Below are 20,127 nucleotides of genomic sequence, written 5' to 3' on the forward strand. Positions count from 1 at the left end.
GTGTTGGGAGGATTGTTCATTGTTCTTAAGATCCAAGGGTCTGGGTCTGTAGTCACCTAGGCAAATTGGTGAGGCTTTTTACCAAACCTTGTCCAGGAAGTGGGGTGCAAGGTTTTGGGAAGTATTTTGGGGGGAAGGACGCGTCCAAACAGCTCTTCCCCAGTAACCAGTATTAGTTTGGTGGTGGTAGCGGCCTGTCCAAGGGGTAATATTTTGTACCTTGGGGAAGTTTTGACCTAAGCTGGTAAAGATAAGCTTAGGAGGTTTTTCATGCAGGTCCCCACATCTGTACCCTAGAGTTCAGAGTGGGGGAGGAACCTTGACAGGGGCAGACTCCCGGGAGCCCGCTGGGAGACGGGCCATGTGTTTCCCAATACAGCTCGCTGGGCATAAGGTCACAGGCTGTCTGAGAACAACGCTGTAGCCACAGCGGTCAGTGGCTCTTCACTGGCCAATAACACGAGGCTGGGCATGGAAATCCTGTAAGGTAGATCACCCTCTTGGGTCCACAGAGGATTGAAAGCAGGTGTTCAATGCTGCCTTCACAGACCTGCTGGGGTCAAGCACCCCTCCCCCTGCCTGACCAGTAGGAGACCCCTCTGCCCCCACCCGAGTTGTTGGCTATCAGCCCCCTACTCCACAACCTACGTCTGGGCTGTAACATGTGTCTCAGGTAGGGCGCCCAAACTCAGAGGCCCCTTTTGAAAATAAGCTCAGGAATGAGGCTTTGGGCGGGGAACTCTGTGCTGGCTGCCGGCCTGTTGGGAGCTGCTTGCCCCGGAGGAGTTTTGCTGTCTGCTCTCATTACAAGGGAGCACTGAGGCAGGATCCCTGTGTGTGAGCCCTGGGGCTGGGGGGGGATCCAGACACAGCAGTGAATCGCTGAGTGCTGGTGGCCTGGTGCACAGCAGATTGCTACTGGCACAGGACCCAGGAGGGGGATGAACTCGGGGGCAATGGTAGCCATGTGCGTGGGATCCCATAGGCCCGGGTTGTCAGACATAGCGGTCTGAGGGCCGGGGCTGGGAGAGGCAGTGCTGGACTCTGACATGGCTGCTGGGCTGGTGCACCTTGCATCTGGCTGTGTGTGTGGGCAACCTGACTGTTATGCGAACGCCAGGGCCCAGTCGAGTCTTAACCAACCGCTGGTTTCTACATAACTGAGTCACAGCAAATTGCAATATCATTTACAAATGCAGTTTGGACACGGCGATTAATAAATCGCCCGGCTCGCAGTTGCCCAAGACTTGAAGTGTCGGAAGTATGCAGGCGAAGGGAACGGGTCCCGGTGCCGTTGCTATGGGATGGTGCTGTGGCTGCTACGATTCTCCAGGGATTTTGACTTAGGTTGAGAGTCACACAAGAGCAGCGTGACACACGGGAGTGGTGGTAAGAGACTGGCGTTGTTTCCAAGCCTCAGTCACCTCCCCGGGCCGAAGACTGAACACTTCTGTCTGTCACGTGACAGGGTCAGTGCCCACTGACTCTGGGGGCTGCCGTTACAAGACATATGAAAGGAGTCTGGTGACTTGAGGGCCCTCTGAAATCCCCTCTGACTCAGGATTGCCAGTAGGGTTCCAGGAGCAACCAGGAGTTCCCTGGTTCTCCCCCACGATTCGTGGGTCTTGCTCTGTGGCAATGGGTGCTGAAATCCCCTCAGAAGAGCTAAGTCAGCCCAGGAGCCACTACGGGTCCTGCCAGCCACTGGCTCGGTTAAAGAGCAGCTAAGATGTCAGATGAAACACAGGCTCCCCACCCTCCTCGACCCCACTCACCGCATCAGAAACGGCCCTCTACTGCTTCAAGGCGACGTGCTCTGTGTCTGATTCTCCTGGGGGATCTCAGAGACCTGGGGCTTATTCAGAAGCTGGGGCTTGCAGCCAGGCCTGGGTTCGTTCCCTTGCCGAGCTGCCTCAGCCTGGCCACTCAGAATATTGGGATGCTGCTCTAACTGACTGGCCCTTGAGGTCTGACTGACACCTAGAGTTTCCTTGACTCTGCCTCGTATAATAATTTCAGGCCACACTGACCCTGCCGTGGTCTGCAGGGCTCATTTACATAGTGGGTTGCCCCTGCCCCACAGCTACAGGCTCTAAAGCAGCCACTGGGGGGTGGGGAGGGTTTACGAAGTCAGCACTAGGCTGCAAACCAGCAGAAGCCCAGCTACTGAGTCAGGCTCTTTCTCTTCTCTCTCCATCCCCTCCTGGCGCCATGGCCCAATTTGCTCTGGCTCTCTGCCTCCTGGGGCGCACCCTGGCAGGTGATTATGCTAGGAATTCAGAGGACGCACACCGAGTACAGCATGAATTTGGCTGTGGTCACTTCTAACATGTCTGTTTGTTTCTCACAGCTGCTGGTGGCCTATTTACTCAGCCGGCCTTCGAGACTGTGTCCCCAGGAGACACTATCAGACTCTCCTGCACCATGAGCCGTGGGACCAGCGTCAGTGGCTACTACATAAGCTGGCTGCAGCAGAGAGCAGGGAACCCACCGAGATACCTGCTCTATTACAAAGACGAATCTGCCAACGGGCTGGGATCTGGGGTCTCTGATCAATTCTCAGCTTCCAAAGACGCCTCCAGTAACACCTGCCATTTAATCATCACTGGGGTCCGAGCAGAGGACGAGGCGGATTATTACTGTCTCACATTGAGTGCTGCCGTGGCTCACAGTGCGACAGGCAGATAGGGAAGTGAGACTGAATCCTCTGAGCACCACGGGTCCTTACTGGGCTCGTCCCTGAGTGTGAGAACCCTCGGCTTCCTCTGAGGAAGGCAGCAGAGGCTGGATTTGCCCATGGGCATCAGGCACAGTGTGGTACACTGTGGTGAGGGAGCTTCATGGGCCTTTGCCTCCACGAGATCTGCAGAAAGGCCTCCTGGCAGGTTCTGCCTTGATTTCATCCCTGCAGTGCCCTGGAGCGCAGGGAGAAGTGGAGCCGAAGGAGCCCCTGGTGATGGTGCCAAGTGCAGCCCCCAAAAGATTGGCCCCTGCCCTTGCAATGAAAGGGTTCCTGATCACAAAGGCACCGTACCTGCAAAGAGGATAATGCCACGGAGTGAGGAAATCTGGTCTCTCCCCTCCTGAGAAGGAGACAAAGGAGAATGAAAAGAGAGAGGTAGGCGACAGACGGCCAGGTGGACAGCATGAGTGTGTGTGATGGGCCATGCCAGTGCAGTGTCGGAACATTACAGCCAAACAGAGGCAGAAATCAATGTCTGCCCCATTCCAGAGCATGAGAACAATCGCCCAAGTCTTACTCCCCAAGTCCCAAAGCTTCTATTACATTACCCACACGCTGAGTCCCAGTGCAGTACCTACTCTCTCCCTAGAGGGCAACAGAGCTCTGAAATGCCAAGAAATGGAAGATGACCTCTACGGACCGTGGAATGGGACCCCTGTGAGGCTTGAGGGAAAGCAAAGATCTTGGTTCTTGGTGGATGGAGTGAAAACAATGTTAACAGCTTTGCTAAAAGGAATAAGGGCTGTTCCTGCTCAGTGGGGCGGGCAGGCCTGTGAGCAATGGAGGCCTGTGGTTACGTCCCTAGCCCAGCTGCTCACTGCTCAGCTATCACAGAGCCCCAGCGGCCGCGATGGGAGAACCCGAAAGCAGGTTGGTGTGGAAAAAACATGGAGCTGTTCAGAGACTTACTCAAACATCAGGAGCAGTTGAGAGTTCCCCTCCTGTAGCCCTCAGACATCCCCGCTCTGGGGGGTTGATCCTCTGCTTCTCTGTGAGTTTGTGGTGGTGGTGGTTAAATGGTAGAAGGAAATCCCTATCCTGGAGCAGGGACTGAGCTCATTTAATCTAGATTCCACATGGTCTGTCAGTGGGGATGAATCTGCCCTTGCTGAGCCCCTATAGGGGGCTGGCAGGGAGAAGGTTCTGTGTCAGTTGGGTGTGTGAGCAGGGGGCCAGTGAGGCAGGGAGTCGGGGGCCGCTAAGGTGTGGGGGAGTATGTCATGCTATAGTACCAATCATCATCAGTAAAGACTTGTCATTTCTGTATACAGTGATTCTCATTTCAGCTGGTAATTAGCATTCATGGGTGGCATTAGATTCCGAAATCAAGTCAGGCGTGGAGGGGAATATCCTGCATTTCCACTGTAAACCGGTTCTGTGATCTGCCGAAATGAAAAGCACATCCGCTATCTTTGTGTTTCATATCCTTTGTGCGGTGCAATGGAGAAGCAGACAGGATGCGGGGAATAAGGGTGATTCAGATGGGTGACTGTTTAAATGATCCACTACTTCAGGCCAATAAAGTGACTCCATTGAGCCCTCCCATCTCATGTGCATTAACAAGCCAATGGAAGTGTGGCAGTTCGAAGCCAGGGGAACAATATAGACATTCTTTGTGGGTTGTTATAGGACTGGATTAAATACCCTTTCAGCTGCAGAGGTCAGGTGCACATAAATCCTCTTGGAATTGACCAGGGCAGGCGGGGTGGAGGGTCAGAAATCTCTTTCTGTGGGGTGCAGTCTAGCAGATTGGTGGGTAGCACAAGAAAATAACTGCTGGTAATAAATGGTGAGAGCAGAGTAATGAACACTGAATAACTTCAAGGACCCCACGACACCAGTAAGAAGCAGAAAAGGTGGCCCAGAATCATTGCAAACAGGAACTTCATCAACAGCAACATAACTTTCTTCCCAAACCCCTGTGTTGCCTGATGCCCCCTATGTATGGAGCTTTTCCAGGAAGATGAAGTTCTGTCTTACAGACAAGCCAGCTGTGTGAGGAGGGGGTTGAATCCAGCCAGGAATGGGCATGAAGGTCAGATGTTTGTACCACAAAGCTGCCTTCCGTACAGAGCCTGATCTCTCAGCAGATCCCCACACTGCAAAGTGACCAGTGCACTCGTGCTGTTGTCTGTGAGATTTCACTCAGGATGAGAGATGCCTGCAGCCCAAACCCCAGCTGGGTGCACCAGCCTCCCCTTGGCTAGAAGGCTGGGCCTGCACCCTTGGCCAGCAATGGAGCCTGATGGAAAGGGATGCTAATGCAGCTGTTTTCTGCAGCTGCCTCTCAGGAGCACTGTTCTGCTGTTTCCTGTCGGGGTCCGAGAGCTAAAGGCTTTTTCTCTCCCCTCAATGGCCCCCTCTCCTCCTCCTGCTGTGCTGGATGCTCTCTTGGCCAGTGCCAGGAGGAGGCTGGTGAGGAGGTTTTGTGACTACAGATGGGTTGTGGGTAAGTCAGGACATGCGGGAGAAAGAGCAGCTAGCACTTCAGCATGGGGACATGGAGCTGGAAGAGGGGCTGCAACCTAACGCGCCAGGCATAGATGTGCGCTGGGGTCTCCCTCGCGCTGCACAAAGGACAGTTGTCGGGCGAGTTGGGAACTGCACCAGGTACACAGCCAGGCCCGTGGCTCCACGAAGGAGCTGCCAGCTGATCTCCCTGGCGGGCTGTGAAACCAGAGTAGAGGAAGGGCTGGCCCACCAGGGCTCCTCGCCCTCCTCAGGTGGCAGCAGGTGCTACTTGGTGTAGGGGCACGACACAAGGGTGAGGAGGACTCTGCCCTTCTCCAGTGGGCTGCGGTGCCAGCAGCAGCCAGTGAGCAGGGGGCTGATTTGCATGAAGGGGCCGTTCTCCAGCGCTGGGGGTTTAAGAGAGAATCGGAGGGTTCCTGCCACAGACCCGTTTGCCTCAGGAAGCCGAGCTCGTCTGGATCCACCATGGCCTGGGCCCCTCTGCTCCTCACGCTGCTCACTTATTGCTCGGGTAGGGAAGAAAGATGCACTTGACTCTCTCTGCTCTGAGATGCTGGCCGCGGCTCAGCCCCTCTCACCAGTTTCACACAGGCAGAGCTACATTTCAGTTCTTTTCTATCTCGTTCCAGGTTCCAGCTCGCAGCCTGTGCTGACTCAGACGCCCTCGGTGTCCGTGTCCCCCGGAGAGAATGTGAGACCGGCCTGCACCATGCCCTCAGGGTACAGCATTGGCAGCTACAGGGTGCAATGGTACCAGCAGAAGTCGGACAGCGCCCCACGGTTTGTGTACCACTATTACATGAGCAGTGACCAGGGCAGGGGCACAGGGATCCCAGCGCGATTCACCGTCTCCCCTGACTCCTCCAGCAACCGCTGGAATTTAGTCATCGCTGGGGTCCAGGCAGAGGATGATGCTGATTATTACTGTGCTGTATGGGATGATAGAAGTAACACTCATCACAGCGACACAGGGAGACAGAGAACTGAGACCAAAACTCTCCACCCAGCCTGTCCGCCTGTGCCCACGTGAGGGCCAGACCATGAGCTCCCTAGAGACACCGTCACAGACAATAGAGAGAGAGACAAGCTGACAAACACAGAGAGACGCCTTTGATCATTCCTTGGGGAGTCACTGTCCCCTGCACCCAGGCACTGTCTGCCGGTCCTGCCCTGGGGCCTGCTTCACGTTGATCTCCACATCACCCCCCTTCCCTTGCAAACCCTGTTGAGCGAGGGGCAGGTAGATGGTGACCCAGGTTGGTCTGAAGTGCTGGGGCTGTGTGAGCTGTAACTCAGGTCTTCACAGAAAGCGTATCTGAGAGTGCAGTCAGTGAGTGGGGGAAGGGAATCTTTCACATGTGGCTACAATCTAGTGCACTGGCAGGTGCTATGAAATGATAGCTAACTCATTGGAAATCACCACAAGGACCCACGAGCCATGGAGAAGCCAATTTAAAAATGCCCCTACACCTCAGCAATCTCCTCCCATAGCCTCCCAGAAACCTGGCTACCCATGCACCTAGGGGCTGCACTGCAGGGATCTGTTGGCTGCTTCCTGGGCGCCACGGTAATCTTGGAATCCTTACTAACCTGAGGGCCCAGATCTGAGATGGCTGCTACTCTGTGTTCCTGTCTCCACCAGAAACTAAATCCAGCGTAATCCATCTCATCCAAAGAATCTGTCAGCAGTGAAGGGCCCAATATCCCTAAAGTACGGACAGCAGGAGACTCTGAGAGAAAAACTCCAACCCAGGACTCTTTTAAAAATCTGAAAATATCTAAAAAATCCAAGGGAGTGGAGACAACGGGAGAGGATTCTTGGCCATATCTGCGTGTGATAGGGGGTGGTGGTGTCAGCCTGAGTTCAGATCCATCCCCGTAGAATTCTGTCTAAATCCGTTATATTAATGGTATGGTGGGGCAGCAGAGACCCCAGGCCCCACTGGACCTGCATTTGTTTACATTTATTTGAACCCCTACCCCGAAAGCCAAAGTGGAGGTTTCCACGTGAGCACTTTGCTAGGCAGCTTCATTCGCCCCTCATCTCTTTAATGTGAGCCCCAAAGCCTTTTCCTCTGGGCAGGAGGAGGAACCAAGACAGGTAGATGACCTGGAACTCAGTGATTTGTATCCTGGCCTCCCTAGAGGTGGCTGCAGAGCACAATATACCGTCTCCCTGCTTCCCTAGCCCAGCCATGGCAAAACAGGCCACCAGCCTGACAGTGATACACAGAGCAAGTGCAGCGTGGGGCCCAGGGCATGGGGCGGTATGTAGCTCCCCAAATGGAGATAGAGTCCAAAGCCATCGGAGCTGCGATCCACGCAGATGAGAATGATAAATCCTCAGCGGGGTGCTCCCCGCCCCTGTTCCTCTTGAAATCACCATCCACTGTCTCCAGAACATGCTCTACACAGTCCAGTGCTGAGCACGTTCCCCAGGTCATGGCTCTTCCCCCTACCCCAATCCCGCTGACATGACTGAGTAGCCTGAGACATGTTTGGGGTGAGGGAAAAGTCGCATACGAAATCACGGCCTTGTAAATTGCTCTGCGCAGGGAAGAGTGTGAGCTGAACCTTGGAGATTGTATTATAGACAAACCAAAGACACCACTCCATAACTTGTCTTGTGCTCTGAAATGAGCTGAAAATGGGGCATAAAATCCTTTTTTCCTCTAAAATTAGGTGGGCAGTCAGTGTGAATTGGAAACAGTGTTGTGGCTGGGTCTGCAAAGTGACATCCCAATGCGTATTAGGAGGGGAAATTGTGGGTAAGGACTGTGGGGCCAACCCCTGTTCTGATGGAAAATACCATGGGATCTTTCATATCTGTGCAGAGCACAGGAGAGTTCAGTTCTCAAGATCTCATTCCATAGAACAGACCAAAAACGGAACCGGAAACCGGAGAAGTTACTTCATAGGTTTCTGGAATTGTCCACCGTGGCTACTGATCCATCTAGATGACCTCTTTAGCCTTAACGGGATATGTAAGAGACTGGTCCCTGCTGTCAGAAGGGACCCAGGAAGGCCTGTCTGGAAAGACTCCCGGTGCCCAGACAAGCCAGCTGGGTGAGGACAGCATGTCTAGGGAATGGACATGAAGATCAGACGTGTCTACCATTGAGCCACCCTCAGAATGGAGCCTGATCTCTCAGACAGATCCCCACCCTGCGAAGTGCCCCGTGTGCTCTTGCTGCTGTCTGTGAGGTTTCACTTGGGATGAGACACCTGCAGCCCAAACCCCAGCTGGGAGCTTCCCTGTGGCTAGAAGGCTGGGCCTGTGCCCTTAGTCAGCAATTGAGACCTCTGAAAAGTGATGCTCGTACAAGTGATTCCCCCCACTATGGGCGGTGGGTGAACCCCCCATTCTGGGAGGCTAGCCCCCTGACCCCATGAGGGTCTGCCCCTACCCCACCCCCACACATGAGGGACTGGCCCCCCTCACCCACCGGAGTCAGAGTAGCTTCAAAACCCCCACGGCACCCTGAGCCCACCCGAGCCGCTGGCCGGCCCAAGCCCCAAGCTCTGGGAGCTGAGCCCCCGCCAGCTTCAGGGGAGAAACAGAGTGAGGGTGAGGTCTTGGGGAGGGGAGGAGCGTGGGCAGGGCCACAGCCTGGGTTTGGGGAGACTTAGCCGCCCCTGGCCTATTCTACCCACCACCCCTGCCCCGCCCTGTCTCTCAGTGGCCCTGTTCTATTGTGTCCCGTCAGACTCTGAGAGCTAACTATTTTTCTTCGCCTCTTCAGGGGGAGACTGAGGAGCCACCCTCAATAAAGAGGAGGCAGACTAGGTGGAGGAAGTGGCTCCTTTCACCACTACAGCTGGGGCGCCATTTCAGATTTTCTAGGGGGAGGGGGCAATTTTAACCATGATTTCAAAGGCTACTTCGGCACCTGAAAACTCTTGGGTTTTTTTGCAGATAATAACTTAGATACAGTGCTCCTGACAAATAATGGTTTCTAATTCCTGTATAAAGAAAGAAAATTAAACAAATATTAGACCCACTCAGCTCATATTGTGACATCTTGTGTCAATTCACTTAAGGGACACTGGTTAGGTTTAAAAATGTAATGTATATTCATACTTTGTTACTAACTCTTGAATACAACAATTGAAACACTTGTAGAAAAACCTAGATTACTTTCTAGTACTTTTTTGCAGTTCATCAAGCTTCAAAGAGATTATTTAACTTTGGAAACATCTTATTAGGGCAAGGTCCCCCCCCCACCAGGAGTTTATACTGCATCTGCCTGGAGCTCTTGGGGTCTCACCCCACTTCAGATAATAGACAAGAAAATGACCTTAAACAGGAGTGAAACTGACCCTTTCAAGTCATTTTCATAGTATTGCCAACCCCAAATATTCAAAGATCATGAGTCAGGCTCACCAAAATCATGAGATTGGCTTGAAAATAATGAGATTATGTAAAAATAATAGATGTGGTGTTTTTTTAAAATTTACATTCTGTTTTTTGAGCCTTTGGTGTGCACTGGGGGTCACATTTTGAAGCTTTCTCCACAGACAAGGGCTAGAAACTTCATTTTTCTTTAAGAGCGAAGGCTGAAATCATCACATACCACTTGACTCCAGGAACTGGGGCACACTGATCATGCCCAGTGAATAATACAAATCATGACAGTAATTGTCGACTTTATGGACTTGTGGATGCAATTTCTGTTCTTTATTCTGAAATTGGTCTGAGTACAGATGAAACCCTATGAATTTGATGTATAATCACATCTGATCCTCATATGACACTTTCTCATTTCTTCCTTTTCTCAAACTCATGACAAAACAAGAAGGTTTTCAGTTAAAATCTAAAATTGCACAGGAGGCATTGCTGTACAACCCAGCCTGGGGCAGAACCTGACACCCATTAGCGGTTAAATGCTCTCCTCTCATCCGATTCTCATTCTCTTTCTTTCTTCATCCTTCCTGACCTCTGTGCTGCTTTTCGTACTGTCAGCCATGATATCCTTCCCAGTTGCCTGGGACCGATTGCTGGAGTCTCAGAGAAGTGGCCACACTGGTTTTGCTTCCACCCATCCGAGTCCTCTATTTTGCAGCGTGCAGCAGAGAGAAAGGCTGGTCCAGTGGATAGGGAGCAGCCCTGAGAGACCTGGGTTCTATTCCCCTGCCCCTCCCCGCCGCCCCCTGGACTTCCTGTATGGCCTCAGGTCAGTGCCTTAGGCACAGAGTTTGAAAGGATTTTTGGCACCCAAAGATGCAGCTGGGCATCGAGTGGGGTTTACAAAGCACCGAACCTTCTAGGTGCTTTTGCCAATCCCACTTGGTGCCTAAATACCTTTGAAAATCTGGCTGTTAGTCTGTGTGTGCCTCAGTGCCCCATCTGTACAATGGGGATAACAGCCCTGCTGCACCGCACTGAGGGGCTGTGATGTGAGGTGCTCAGATACTATGGTGAAGGGGCCACATAAGTACCACAGGGAGAGTGGGATCTTCTCTAGAGCACTGCTAGCCCTTCCCTGAGCACTGGTTCCTTCTCTTCAGTTATGCCCCTCACATCTTCCTCTTTTCTATGAAATGATAGCTAACTCATTGGAAATCACCACAAGGACCCACGAGCCATGGAGAAGCCAATTTAAAAATGCCCCTACACCTCAGCAATCTCCTCCCATAGCCTCCCAGAAACCTGGTGCCCTGTCTATACAGCTCTCCCCGCATTCCCAGTGTTCTGTGTTATGGAACTTGTTATAACTATAATCCAAGCTTCGGCAAGTACGCAAAGGACATTTTAATACTATTATTAATGAATGTCTTGTTATTTTAAATAAGAACATAAGGTCATTGAGCCCAGTATCCTGTCTTCTGACAGTGGCCAGTCCCAGAAGCTTAACGGGGAATGAACAGAACAGGACAAATATCAAGTGGTCTCTCTCCTGTTGCCCAGTTTCAGCTTCTGGCAGTCAGAGGTTTAGGAGCACCCAGAGCATGGGATGGCATCCCTGACTGTCTTAGCTAATAGGCATTGATGGACCTAGCCTCCAGGAACTGATCTAATTTCTTGCTTGAACCCAATTATCCTTTTGGCCTTCACAGTATCCCCTGGCAATGAGTTCCACAGGTTGACTGTGCATTGTATGAAGAAGTACTTCCTTGTGTTTGTCTCAAACCTGCTGCCTATTAATTTCATTGGGTGACTCCTGGTTGTTGTGTTATGTGAGGGGGTAAATAACATTTCCTTATTCCCTTTCTCCCCATCATTCCTGATTTTATTGATCTCTATCATACCGCTCCTTAGTCATCTTCTTTTGTAAGCTGAACAGTCCCAGTCTCCTTGCGGAAGCTGTTCCATACCCCTAAGCATTTTTTGTTGCCTTTCTCTGCACCTTGTCCAACTTTAATGTAGGATTTTTCTAGATGGAGTGAAGTAGTTATACCAACATAAATTGGAACTGTAGACCAAGCCTAAATCCAGCATGATCCATCTCATCCAGCAAACCTGCCAGCAGTGAAGGGCTCAATATCCCTAAAGTACTGACAGCAAGAGAATGAGAGACAATAAATGCAGCCAAGGGCTCTTTTAAAATTCTGGAAATAGCTAAAGATCCAAGGCAGCGGGGATGAGAGGAGAGGAGTCTTGGCCTTGTCTGTGTTTGGGGTGGGTAGGGGCAGCCTCAATCCAGATCCAGCCATGAGGAATTCTGTGTAAATCCACTATATTCATGGTATGATTGGGAAGCACAAACCCTTTGGACCTATGGAGACCGTCATTTCCTTATGACAGTTTTAACCCCCATCTTCAAAGCCAGAGGAGGTTTCAACGTAAGCACTTCGCTGGACAGCGCCGCTCTCCCCTCATCCCTTCAATGTGAGCCCCAAGGCCTTTTCCTCCCGAACGCGGATGGGAAGATGCTGGAGCAGAAAGCGGAATCCAGGACAGTGATTTGTATCCTGGCCTCCCTAGAGGTGTCTGTAGAGCACAATACACCAAGAAAGCTCACTGCTGGGGAGAGCTGGCTGAGCAGAGGGGGATTTGTCTGGGGTAACAAACGTGTAGGGGGAGGAGAGAACTGGGGCTGGAAGGGACAGAGGCTCGAGTGGGAAGCTGAGAGAGCTCAGGGATGTTGTCCTTTATGTTTCCTTCATACTGCACCTTCCACTTGGATCAGCCGCTTTCCCATTTGTGTTCACCAAGCAGCTTCCTTCTCCTTCATACGGCTGCCAACGACCCACAGGCTCAGTGAAAAATTCCAGCCGTAAAACCCACCCGGCCCTGTGTGTTTGTCCTGTTTCACCTTTGCTCTCTTGCACTGCCTCAAGCCTCCAGGCTGCAGCCTGTTTGGGGCAGGGCTGTGTTCTTTGTTTGATCGATATCACTATTCTCTGACGTCGGGTACACCAGCAGCACTGTGTGAACAAAACTAATAATCCTTTAGTATGTATAGAATTATGTTTCCTGCCTGCCCTTTCCTTGCCCATGCCCTGTGGCTTTCTGCTGAAACAAAACATGAAAAGGGCCACTTTTCCCTCTGAGGCCTTTGTTTGTGCACGTGCAAAGTATCACACGCCATCATTTGGACACATATTTCTGAACACTGTCACTTACACACACAAGTGATCGGATTTCCTCATGTATGTCCAAATATTATGAAAACTGGGTTTGCAAAGATCATGCACAAAACTAGTGAGTACACACAGAAACTGGACTGAGTCCACTTTAATCTTGCCATTAAGAAAACAAAATCAGAAGAAGTTCTGTGAAGCACGTTATCCAATACTAAGCGCAAGGCATCAGGAACTAAGTCAGTTACATCTCAACAGCTGGACTCTCCTTGGGGAACCTCTGTGGTATGAGGAATGTAAACTTGTGCATGCTGATCAATGCACAAATGGACCAGGTGCACAGACAGGAAAGTGCAGTGAAGAAGAGAAAGACAATACTGCTTCCGATCACTAGATGGGGCGATAGTATTAGTCTGGTGGCCAAGACCTCAAAAACGAGTGATGAAGGAGAAGTGATTAAATTCTCTGTCGGAGCTGGAGGCTAGACTTGGGCTCAACATGGGCTTTGTCGGGTTGTTTGGGGTTCTTTAGTGCACCCTAGGTTTGGGTTTTGGAAGACAAATCCATAGTTTTCCCCTTTCTCCCATGCAAATTCTCTTTCTGCTGGGAAAAGAAGGGCCAGCAGCAGAGTGATTAATGGGCAGAAAAAGTCAAGTGTGCTAAATACTGACGATCAGATGTCTCTGAGCAGTCGGCCAGGTCAGAGAGCACCACAGCTCATTTGCATTCTGGCTTACCCCAGCCTGGCCCCCAGGGCTCATTTGCATGTGGCCTGCCCCTTAGGGCTCCAAAAGCTGCTATGGGATTTCATAAAGGCAGGAACCAGTTGAACCCCAAGGACAGAGTTGTCGCCTTCTCTCCCTCTGTCCATCTCCTCCCTGCACCATGGCCCTGTGCGCTCTGCCTCTCTGTCTCCTGGGACTGTTCCTGGCAGGTAATTCCCGACCAGGATGACTTTTGGGGAGCTGGTAAATGAGCTAATTAGGGGTTTAGCACAAGCCGTGCAGCACTAACAGATCTGAGTTTTGTCTCTGGCAGGTTCTTGTGCCCAGCACGTGGTGACGCAGCCGCCCTCAGTGTCAGCGTCTCCGGGGCAGACAGTGAAACTCTCGTGCAGTGTCAGTGGAGGATACAGCATCAGTAGCTATGGAGTGAGGTGGTTCCAACAGACCCCTGGGAATCCTCCCAGATACCTGCTCTATTATTACAGTGATTCTAGCACAGGCAGGGGCTCTGGGGTCCCGGACCGGTTCTCTGGCTCTGCCTCCGGCAGTGTTGGCTACTTAACCATCTCTGGGCTCCAAGCCGAGGATGACGCTGATTATTACTGTGTGACTTGGGACAACAGCGCTAAGATGCTCACAGTGGTGTAATCAGAGAGGGAACCAAGACAAAAACCTTTCACATTTCACTGGCCAACCCCGAGCGAGATGCTGAGGAAGAGCTTTGAGGCTAGTGGGGCAGAGCTGTGCCCAGAGAGAGGCTTCCTTGGCCGTGTTGTACCCGGCCTTTGTTTAAGGGATTGCTTTCCCCTCACACTAGATCCCTTTCCTCCTAGACTGATCTCCTGGCACTGCATGAGGTGTGGGGGCTGCCTGCAGATTGGGAGCTCTGGGATCCTCTGCACAGAGGGGCTGTTCTAGCATCCAGGACAGGCTGAGGACTGTCATGTTCTCTACAACCTCCCCATCTCCTACTACACGGGCCGCATGTTCACACCTCCACCCCCTGCACTTCTAGAAGTGACCCAGGTGTGTCTGAATCCAATACGTGCCACAGGAGAGCTGTGAAATCACATGTGTCCATGGAGATCTGGTGCCAGTCAGCCCGTCAGTGACAGGAAGGGTTTGGTAGCCAGCATCTGAATAGCCCAATCTTACACAGAGTGAACCCAGTCACTTGGATTCTGTACTATCCTGAGGGCCCAGAGGGGCCTGATTCAAGATGGCTGCTACTCTGTGTTCCCATCTCCACCAGAGACTATATCCAGCGTAATCCATCTCATCCAACGAATGTGTCAGCAGGGAATGGCCCAATATCCCTAGAGTACCAACAGCAGGAGTCTCTGAGAGAATAATTCCAGCCAAGGGCTCTTTATAACGGTTGGAAATAGCAAAGATCCAAGGCAGTGGAGGACAGGGGAGAGGAGTCTTGGCCATGTCTGTGTGTGATGGGGGGTGGGTGCAACGTCAGTCCAGATCCATCTGTGTGGTATTCTGTGTAAATCCATTACATGAATCGTACCATGGGGCTGCACACACCCTCCTGGTAGGAAAGGTTTACATTTGAGCACTTGGCTGGGCAGCTCCACTCTCCCCATATCCCTGCGATGTGAGTCCCAAAGCCTTCTGCTCCCTAAAACTAATAGGATGACACTGGGCAGGAGGAGGAACCAGGACAGGTAGATGACCTGGAACTCAGTGATTTGTATCCTGGCCTCCCTGGAGGTGGCTGCAGAGCACAATATACCGTCTCCTTCCTCCCTGAGCCCAGCCATGGCAGAGCGGACCACCAGCCCAGCAGTGATACATCGCTGTGTGCAGGATTTACACACCGTCAAACCAGGATCACAGAGCAAGTGCAGCATAGGGCCAGGCCCCATCGCTGTGAGGCAGCACATGGGGCAGTTTGTAGCTCCCCAAATGGAGGTAAAGTCCAAAGCCACCAGGGCAGTAGTCCAGGCAGATGAGAATGATAAATCCTCAGCAGGGTGCTCCCCTGCCCCATTCATCTTGAAATCACCACCCACTGTTTCCCTAACACACTCTGCACATATATTCCAGTGCTGAGAACTTCCCCCCAGCACTGAGTGCCCCCAGCGGCCTGGTCACGGAGTCTGAGGCGTGTTCGGGGTGCGGGAGAGGTGACTCACGGCATCTCAGCCCTGCAAACTGCTCATCCCAGGCAAGAGGGTGAATAGAATGTTGCAGGCTGTATTGTGGGTGTTAAATTGTAAAAGGAAAATCCCTGTCCCGGAGCAGGGACTGAGCTGCTTTGATCTAGATTCCACATGGCCTGTCATGAACCTGCAGCTCGGCTTCCCGTCTTTGGACACGGGTCACCCTTAGCAGAGCTGAACACGTCACTGGGCTCAGGGAGGTACTGCTCAGGGGAAGGAAGTGTGAGGATAATCCTTTGTGTATTGCATCACAAACTAACTCATCAGCAAACCTGGGGTACCAGTGTGTGCAGTGGCTCTCAACCTTTCCAGGCTGCTGTACCCTTTCAGGAGTCTGATTTGTCTTGTGTACCCCAGGTGTCACCTCACTTTAAAACTACTTGCTTACAAAATCAGACATAAAAATACACAAGTGTCACAGCCACAATAGAACTGAAAAATACCTGACTTTCTCATTTTTACCATGTAATTATAAAATAAATCAGTTGGATTATATAAATCTTGTACTTACATTTCAGTGTATCATATATAGAGCAGTATAAACAAGTCATTGTCTGTATGAAATTTTAGTTTGCACTGACTTTGCTAGTGCTTTTTGTGTAGCTTGTTGTAAAACTAGGCAAATATCTAGATGAGTTGATGTACCCCCTGGAAGACCTCTGTGTACCCCCAGGGGTACTTGTACCCCTGGTTGAGAACCACTGACATATGGGACTGGGAATAGCACTGAAGCTGAGGGGAGAGGGGACTAGGCCTAATCCAGCAGATTCCTGGAGTTTCTTAATATTTTCCCTCATATAGCTCATTACTTTACAGTCACAGCAAACGTAAGAAAGATCCCCTGTGTGTCTCTGCCCTGTCTTGGGGCGATGCAGGTGCCCAGAGCAGCAGCCAGGGAGCAGGGAGCAGATTTGCATGATGGGGCCATTCTCCAGTGATGGGGATTTAAGAGAGAATCAGCGGGTCCCAGACACAGACCCCGTTTGCCTCAGGAAGCCGAGCTTGTCTGGATTCCCACCATGGCCTGGGCCCCTCTGTTCCTCACGCTGCTCACTTACTGCTCAGGTGACAGAGGGGCCCATGGTGCTAGGGCAGCCCTTGACTGGGTTTGAACTTCCCTTCCCCCTCCCTCTCGGGAATTTCACACAAATGTGTCATGCCGCAGGGCGGGTCTCATGGCTTTGTTTGTACTGTGCTTTCCAGGTGCCAGCTCCCAGTACGCGGTGACTCAGGAGCCCTCGTTGTTGGTGTCTCCTGGAGGGACTGTCAAACTCTCCTGTAGCTTGAGCATCTTATCTGACATCACCAGCGAATACCCATACTGGATCCAGCAGCGGCGGGGCGGGGTGCCTCGCCTCCTCATCTACAACGCTAACGTGAAAGTGTCAGGGACCCCTGAGCGGTTCTCTGGGTCCAGCTCCGGTAACATGGCCTATTTAACCATCAGCGGGGCCCTGGCAGAGGATGACGCTGATTATTACTGCCTCACTCACCACTATCAAGGAGGGGTTTTTAAGGCTACCCAGTGAGACACTCAGATGGGGAACTGAGACCCAACCCTGCCTCCCCTCTGCTCTGCAGTCGGTGCCCTGCTGGGACCTGCCCAGGCTGCAGTTGGGCCTCGGACTGCAGCCTGAGTAATCCTCAGTGGGTTTGTGCCCCTCACTCCCCGCAAGGGGGCAGGTGGGGGCTTGCATGTGTAGAGGAAAGACAGCTCCTCTGCCTCCCCCTTCCCGCACTCTGACCTGGTATGGGGGGCAGAGGTTGAGCTGTGCACTTGGCCTCCTCTCCTAGTTTGGGACTGACCAGCTTCCCCTCCAGTCAAACCAGTCTGGGCAACTCATCCCCCATCTCCATTCGGGGGTGATGTCCTTTTCTCCCTGTGAGAGTCCATCAGCCGCTCCACCAACCTCCTCCTGCCAGCCTGCCCCACGGAGAGAGGGGTGGGACGGCGGGGGATTGGGAGAGGTCTGTCCCTGTCCCAGGAGGTAAAGTGCATCACATGGGGCAGGATCCCCTGGTCAGACATGGGGCTTCCAGTGGTCTGATTTGCCCAAGTTCTGGTACAGAAAACAGGACTCAGGTCCATGCAGTGATTTGTGTGACAGGACAATGCTCCTGTCTGCAGAATTTCCCACATTCCCCTGGAGCGGCGCACGGTACGCACGAGTGCAAAGGAATTCCTCATCCCACAGGGGCTCTCCCAGCAGTCGTGGGGCTTTGTGCACAGTTGTGCCCCAGTACTGAGTAGAGCCTCTCAGGCCATGTGCTGATGACACTCGGGGGGTTTGGAGGTGTCCTTAACTGGGAAAAGCCAGCGACAAAGCACTGGATCCATTGTTGTGAGAGGTGGGGATCAGTCACTTCAAAGGGAGCTCTTGGACAGCGTGAGCTCAAACCACCCTGTCTGTGCACTGACAGTCTTCATAGCTATTGACCTGCATCCAATCTGCCTTTTTAGGGGCGGTGGAGAGGCTTGTGGGGGGGGGGAAGCGCTGGCGATACCTGGGGAGAGTTAAAACCCTTTCCCTCAGCAGGGAGTCTTCAGCAGGTGTCTGGCTTCACTGCAGTGATTGCTGGGGAGCCCAGTCAGGGGCTGGATTCAGCTGGAGCTAATTGCTCATTACTGGGGAAACCAGGCACTGTGAGAAGGGGGAGCAGGGGAGAGTCACTCTGTTATGAGGGTTAGGCTGAGTTAGGGGCCCTGTGCATTCTGGAATGAGGGAGAGCTAGACCAGTATAGAGCCCTTTGGCTTGGTTTAGTGGGGCTAGCTCTCTGATCTCAGAGGTGAGGCTGTCCCCTGTGCCAGAGCTTGGCTTACCTGACCTATCAGGTGTGTATGAGATGATCCATTATAGGGCTAAACCCACACAGGAGCAATCCCAAAGAGGTAACTGAGTGAGCAGGTTTAGTCAAAGTATGTGATCATTTCCCATAGCTGAAGTGGTTCTTATCGGAAGCACTGCTGTGTTGAGGACCTTGATAAAAGAAAACTTATCGGACACATTGTAGAGATGAAATAGAAACAAAGGAGTGAAACCGCCAGAAAAAGCAACGAGATCAGTGTTGTCACCAACTCATGATTTTATTGCGAATCTCCTCATGTTTGGGGTTTTCCTTGAAGCACGAGCTTCCGGAGACAGCTGATCACAGGAGAATCTCAGCTTTTATTTTTAAAATAAATTTCTTGCCCTCGTGGTTGTGGAGAAAATCTAGCAAATGGGAACCCTAAAGGCGCAGGAAGCACAAGGCAAATAAAAAGCGCCCCACATTTATTTTATTGAAAAATCCCCTGATTTTTAAGCCACTGTCAGGATTTTTAATGTCTGAGTCCTGATTTTTGAACACTCGCGGTTAGCAACACTGAAAGGTTCACGCACTAAAAGGATTGTCTCTGTGCGAGTCAGAAAAGTGATGAAAGCAGGGGTTAGAAATTTCATAAACACAAGACACTGCACCAAATAAGTAGGTTTGGAAGGATTCGATTTTTAGTGGTAAATGTCGATTTCACAGAATACACAAAAAAGAACCAAAAATATTTCCATGAGTAATAATCAAATTTTACAGATAGGCAAAGCAAGAAAATGCTACTTGAGAACTTACAAAGGTTTGATTTAAGGATATGTAGTGGGTGTATTATGACACGTGGTGTTGATCATTTGTGTTTTAATGGTGATAAAGCTTTAGCATTTTGAATCTCAACATCTACTGTCATTGAATAATTGTTGTCTGAGCCACCCAGAATTTCCCGCAACTGTGAAAAATTAAAGAGATAAAAATAGAAAAAAGTGTAAAAATAAACATTGATATTATCTGTCGAAATTATATTCAAAAATCGAATTGTGCCAAGCGTAATAATAAGTGTTGTCATAGGAACAGCACCTGGTGCAACTTCTCGATTGCCAGTTTATCATTATCTGCTCTGTACAGACCATTAGACAGAGGCAGATCATGGCTTTCCTGAGCTCCTTCACAACCGCCCCTTCTCCATCCCATGCAGCGCAAGGTGCTGAGCTTCTGCACTTGTGGGGGATAACGCAGAGAACCCACTGGAGACCAGAGCCACCAATAAACTCTGCCAGGGAATGACCCTTCCACCCTGGAACAGATTATCCTCCCTACTGGGCCTGTGTCCCGCCTTCAGCAGCGACTCCAGTGATACAGGGTCAGGGGAATCCATTGTCCTCCCCTCCCACTGTACAGTGCAACAAACCAATTGAACAGCTGTGGGGAATCTGGTGGAAACATTTTTCAAGGGTGTCCTCATGGGATAAAAATACCTGAGGCTGTCACCACTTACTCCTAGCCCAGCAACGCACCGACTGTCCCCGGCTGCCTGTGGGGTGGGTGCCAGTGAGCTGAAGATTATTTGGAGCCTATCAGAGGCGTCCAGATTTGCATTCAGGATGTCTGCTCACATCACAGGGTTTAAGAAGCAAGCGGAGAAGGCACCACTGAATTCAGAGACCGCTCTGGCTGGGTTTGCGG

The 20,127-nt window shown here is 51.5% G+C and overlaps 2 gene segments (V, D, J or C); both read left to right on the top strand.

Annotated features, from left to right (window-relative positions):
• The first annotated feature begins 2,211 nt into the window (after positions 1 to 2,211).
• On the top strand, positions 2,212 to 2,688 carry LOC140898873 (immunoglobulin lambda variable 5-37-like). The segment is given in 2 exon segments: positions 2,212 to 2,260; positions 2,351 to 2,688. Coding segments are annotated over 2 exon segments (387 nt in total).
• A 2,992-nt stretch (positions 2,689 to 5,680) lies between these two features.
• Positions 5,681 to 6,245, top strand: LOC140898874 (immunoglobulin lambda variable 5-37-like). The segment is given in 2 exon segments: positions 5,681 to 5,726; positions 5,845 to 6,245. Coding segments are annotated over 2 exon segments (447 nt in total).
• Positions 6,246 to 20,127: the final 13,882 nt, after the last annotated feature.

This window comes from Lepidochelys kempii, chromosome 15, assembly GCF_965140265.1.
Source record: "Lepidochelys kempii isolate rLepKem1 chromosome 15, rLepKem1.hap2, whole genome shotgun sequence".
NCBI lineage: Eukaryota > Metazoa > Chordata > Testudines > Cheloniidae > Lepidochelys > Lepidochelys kempii.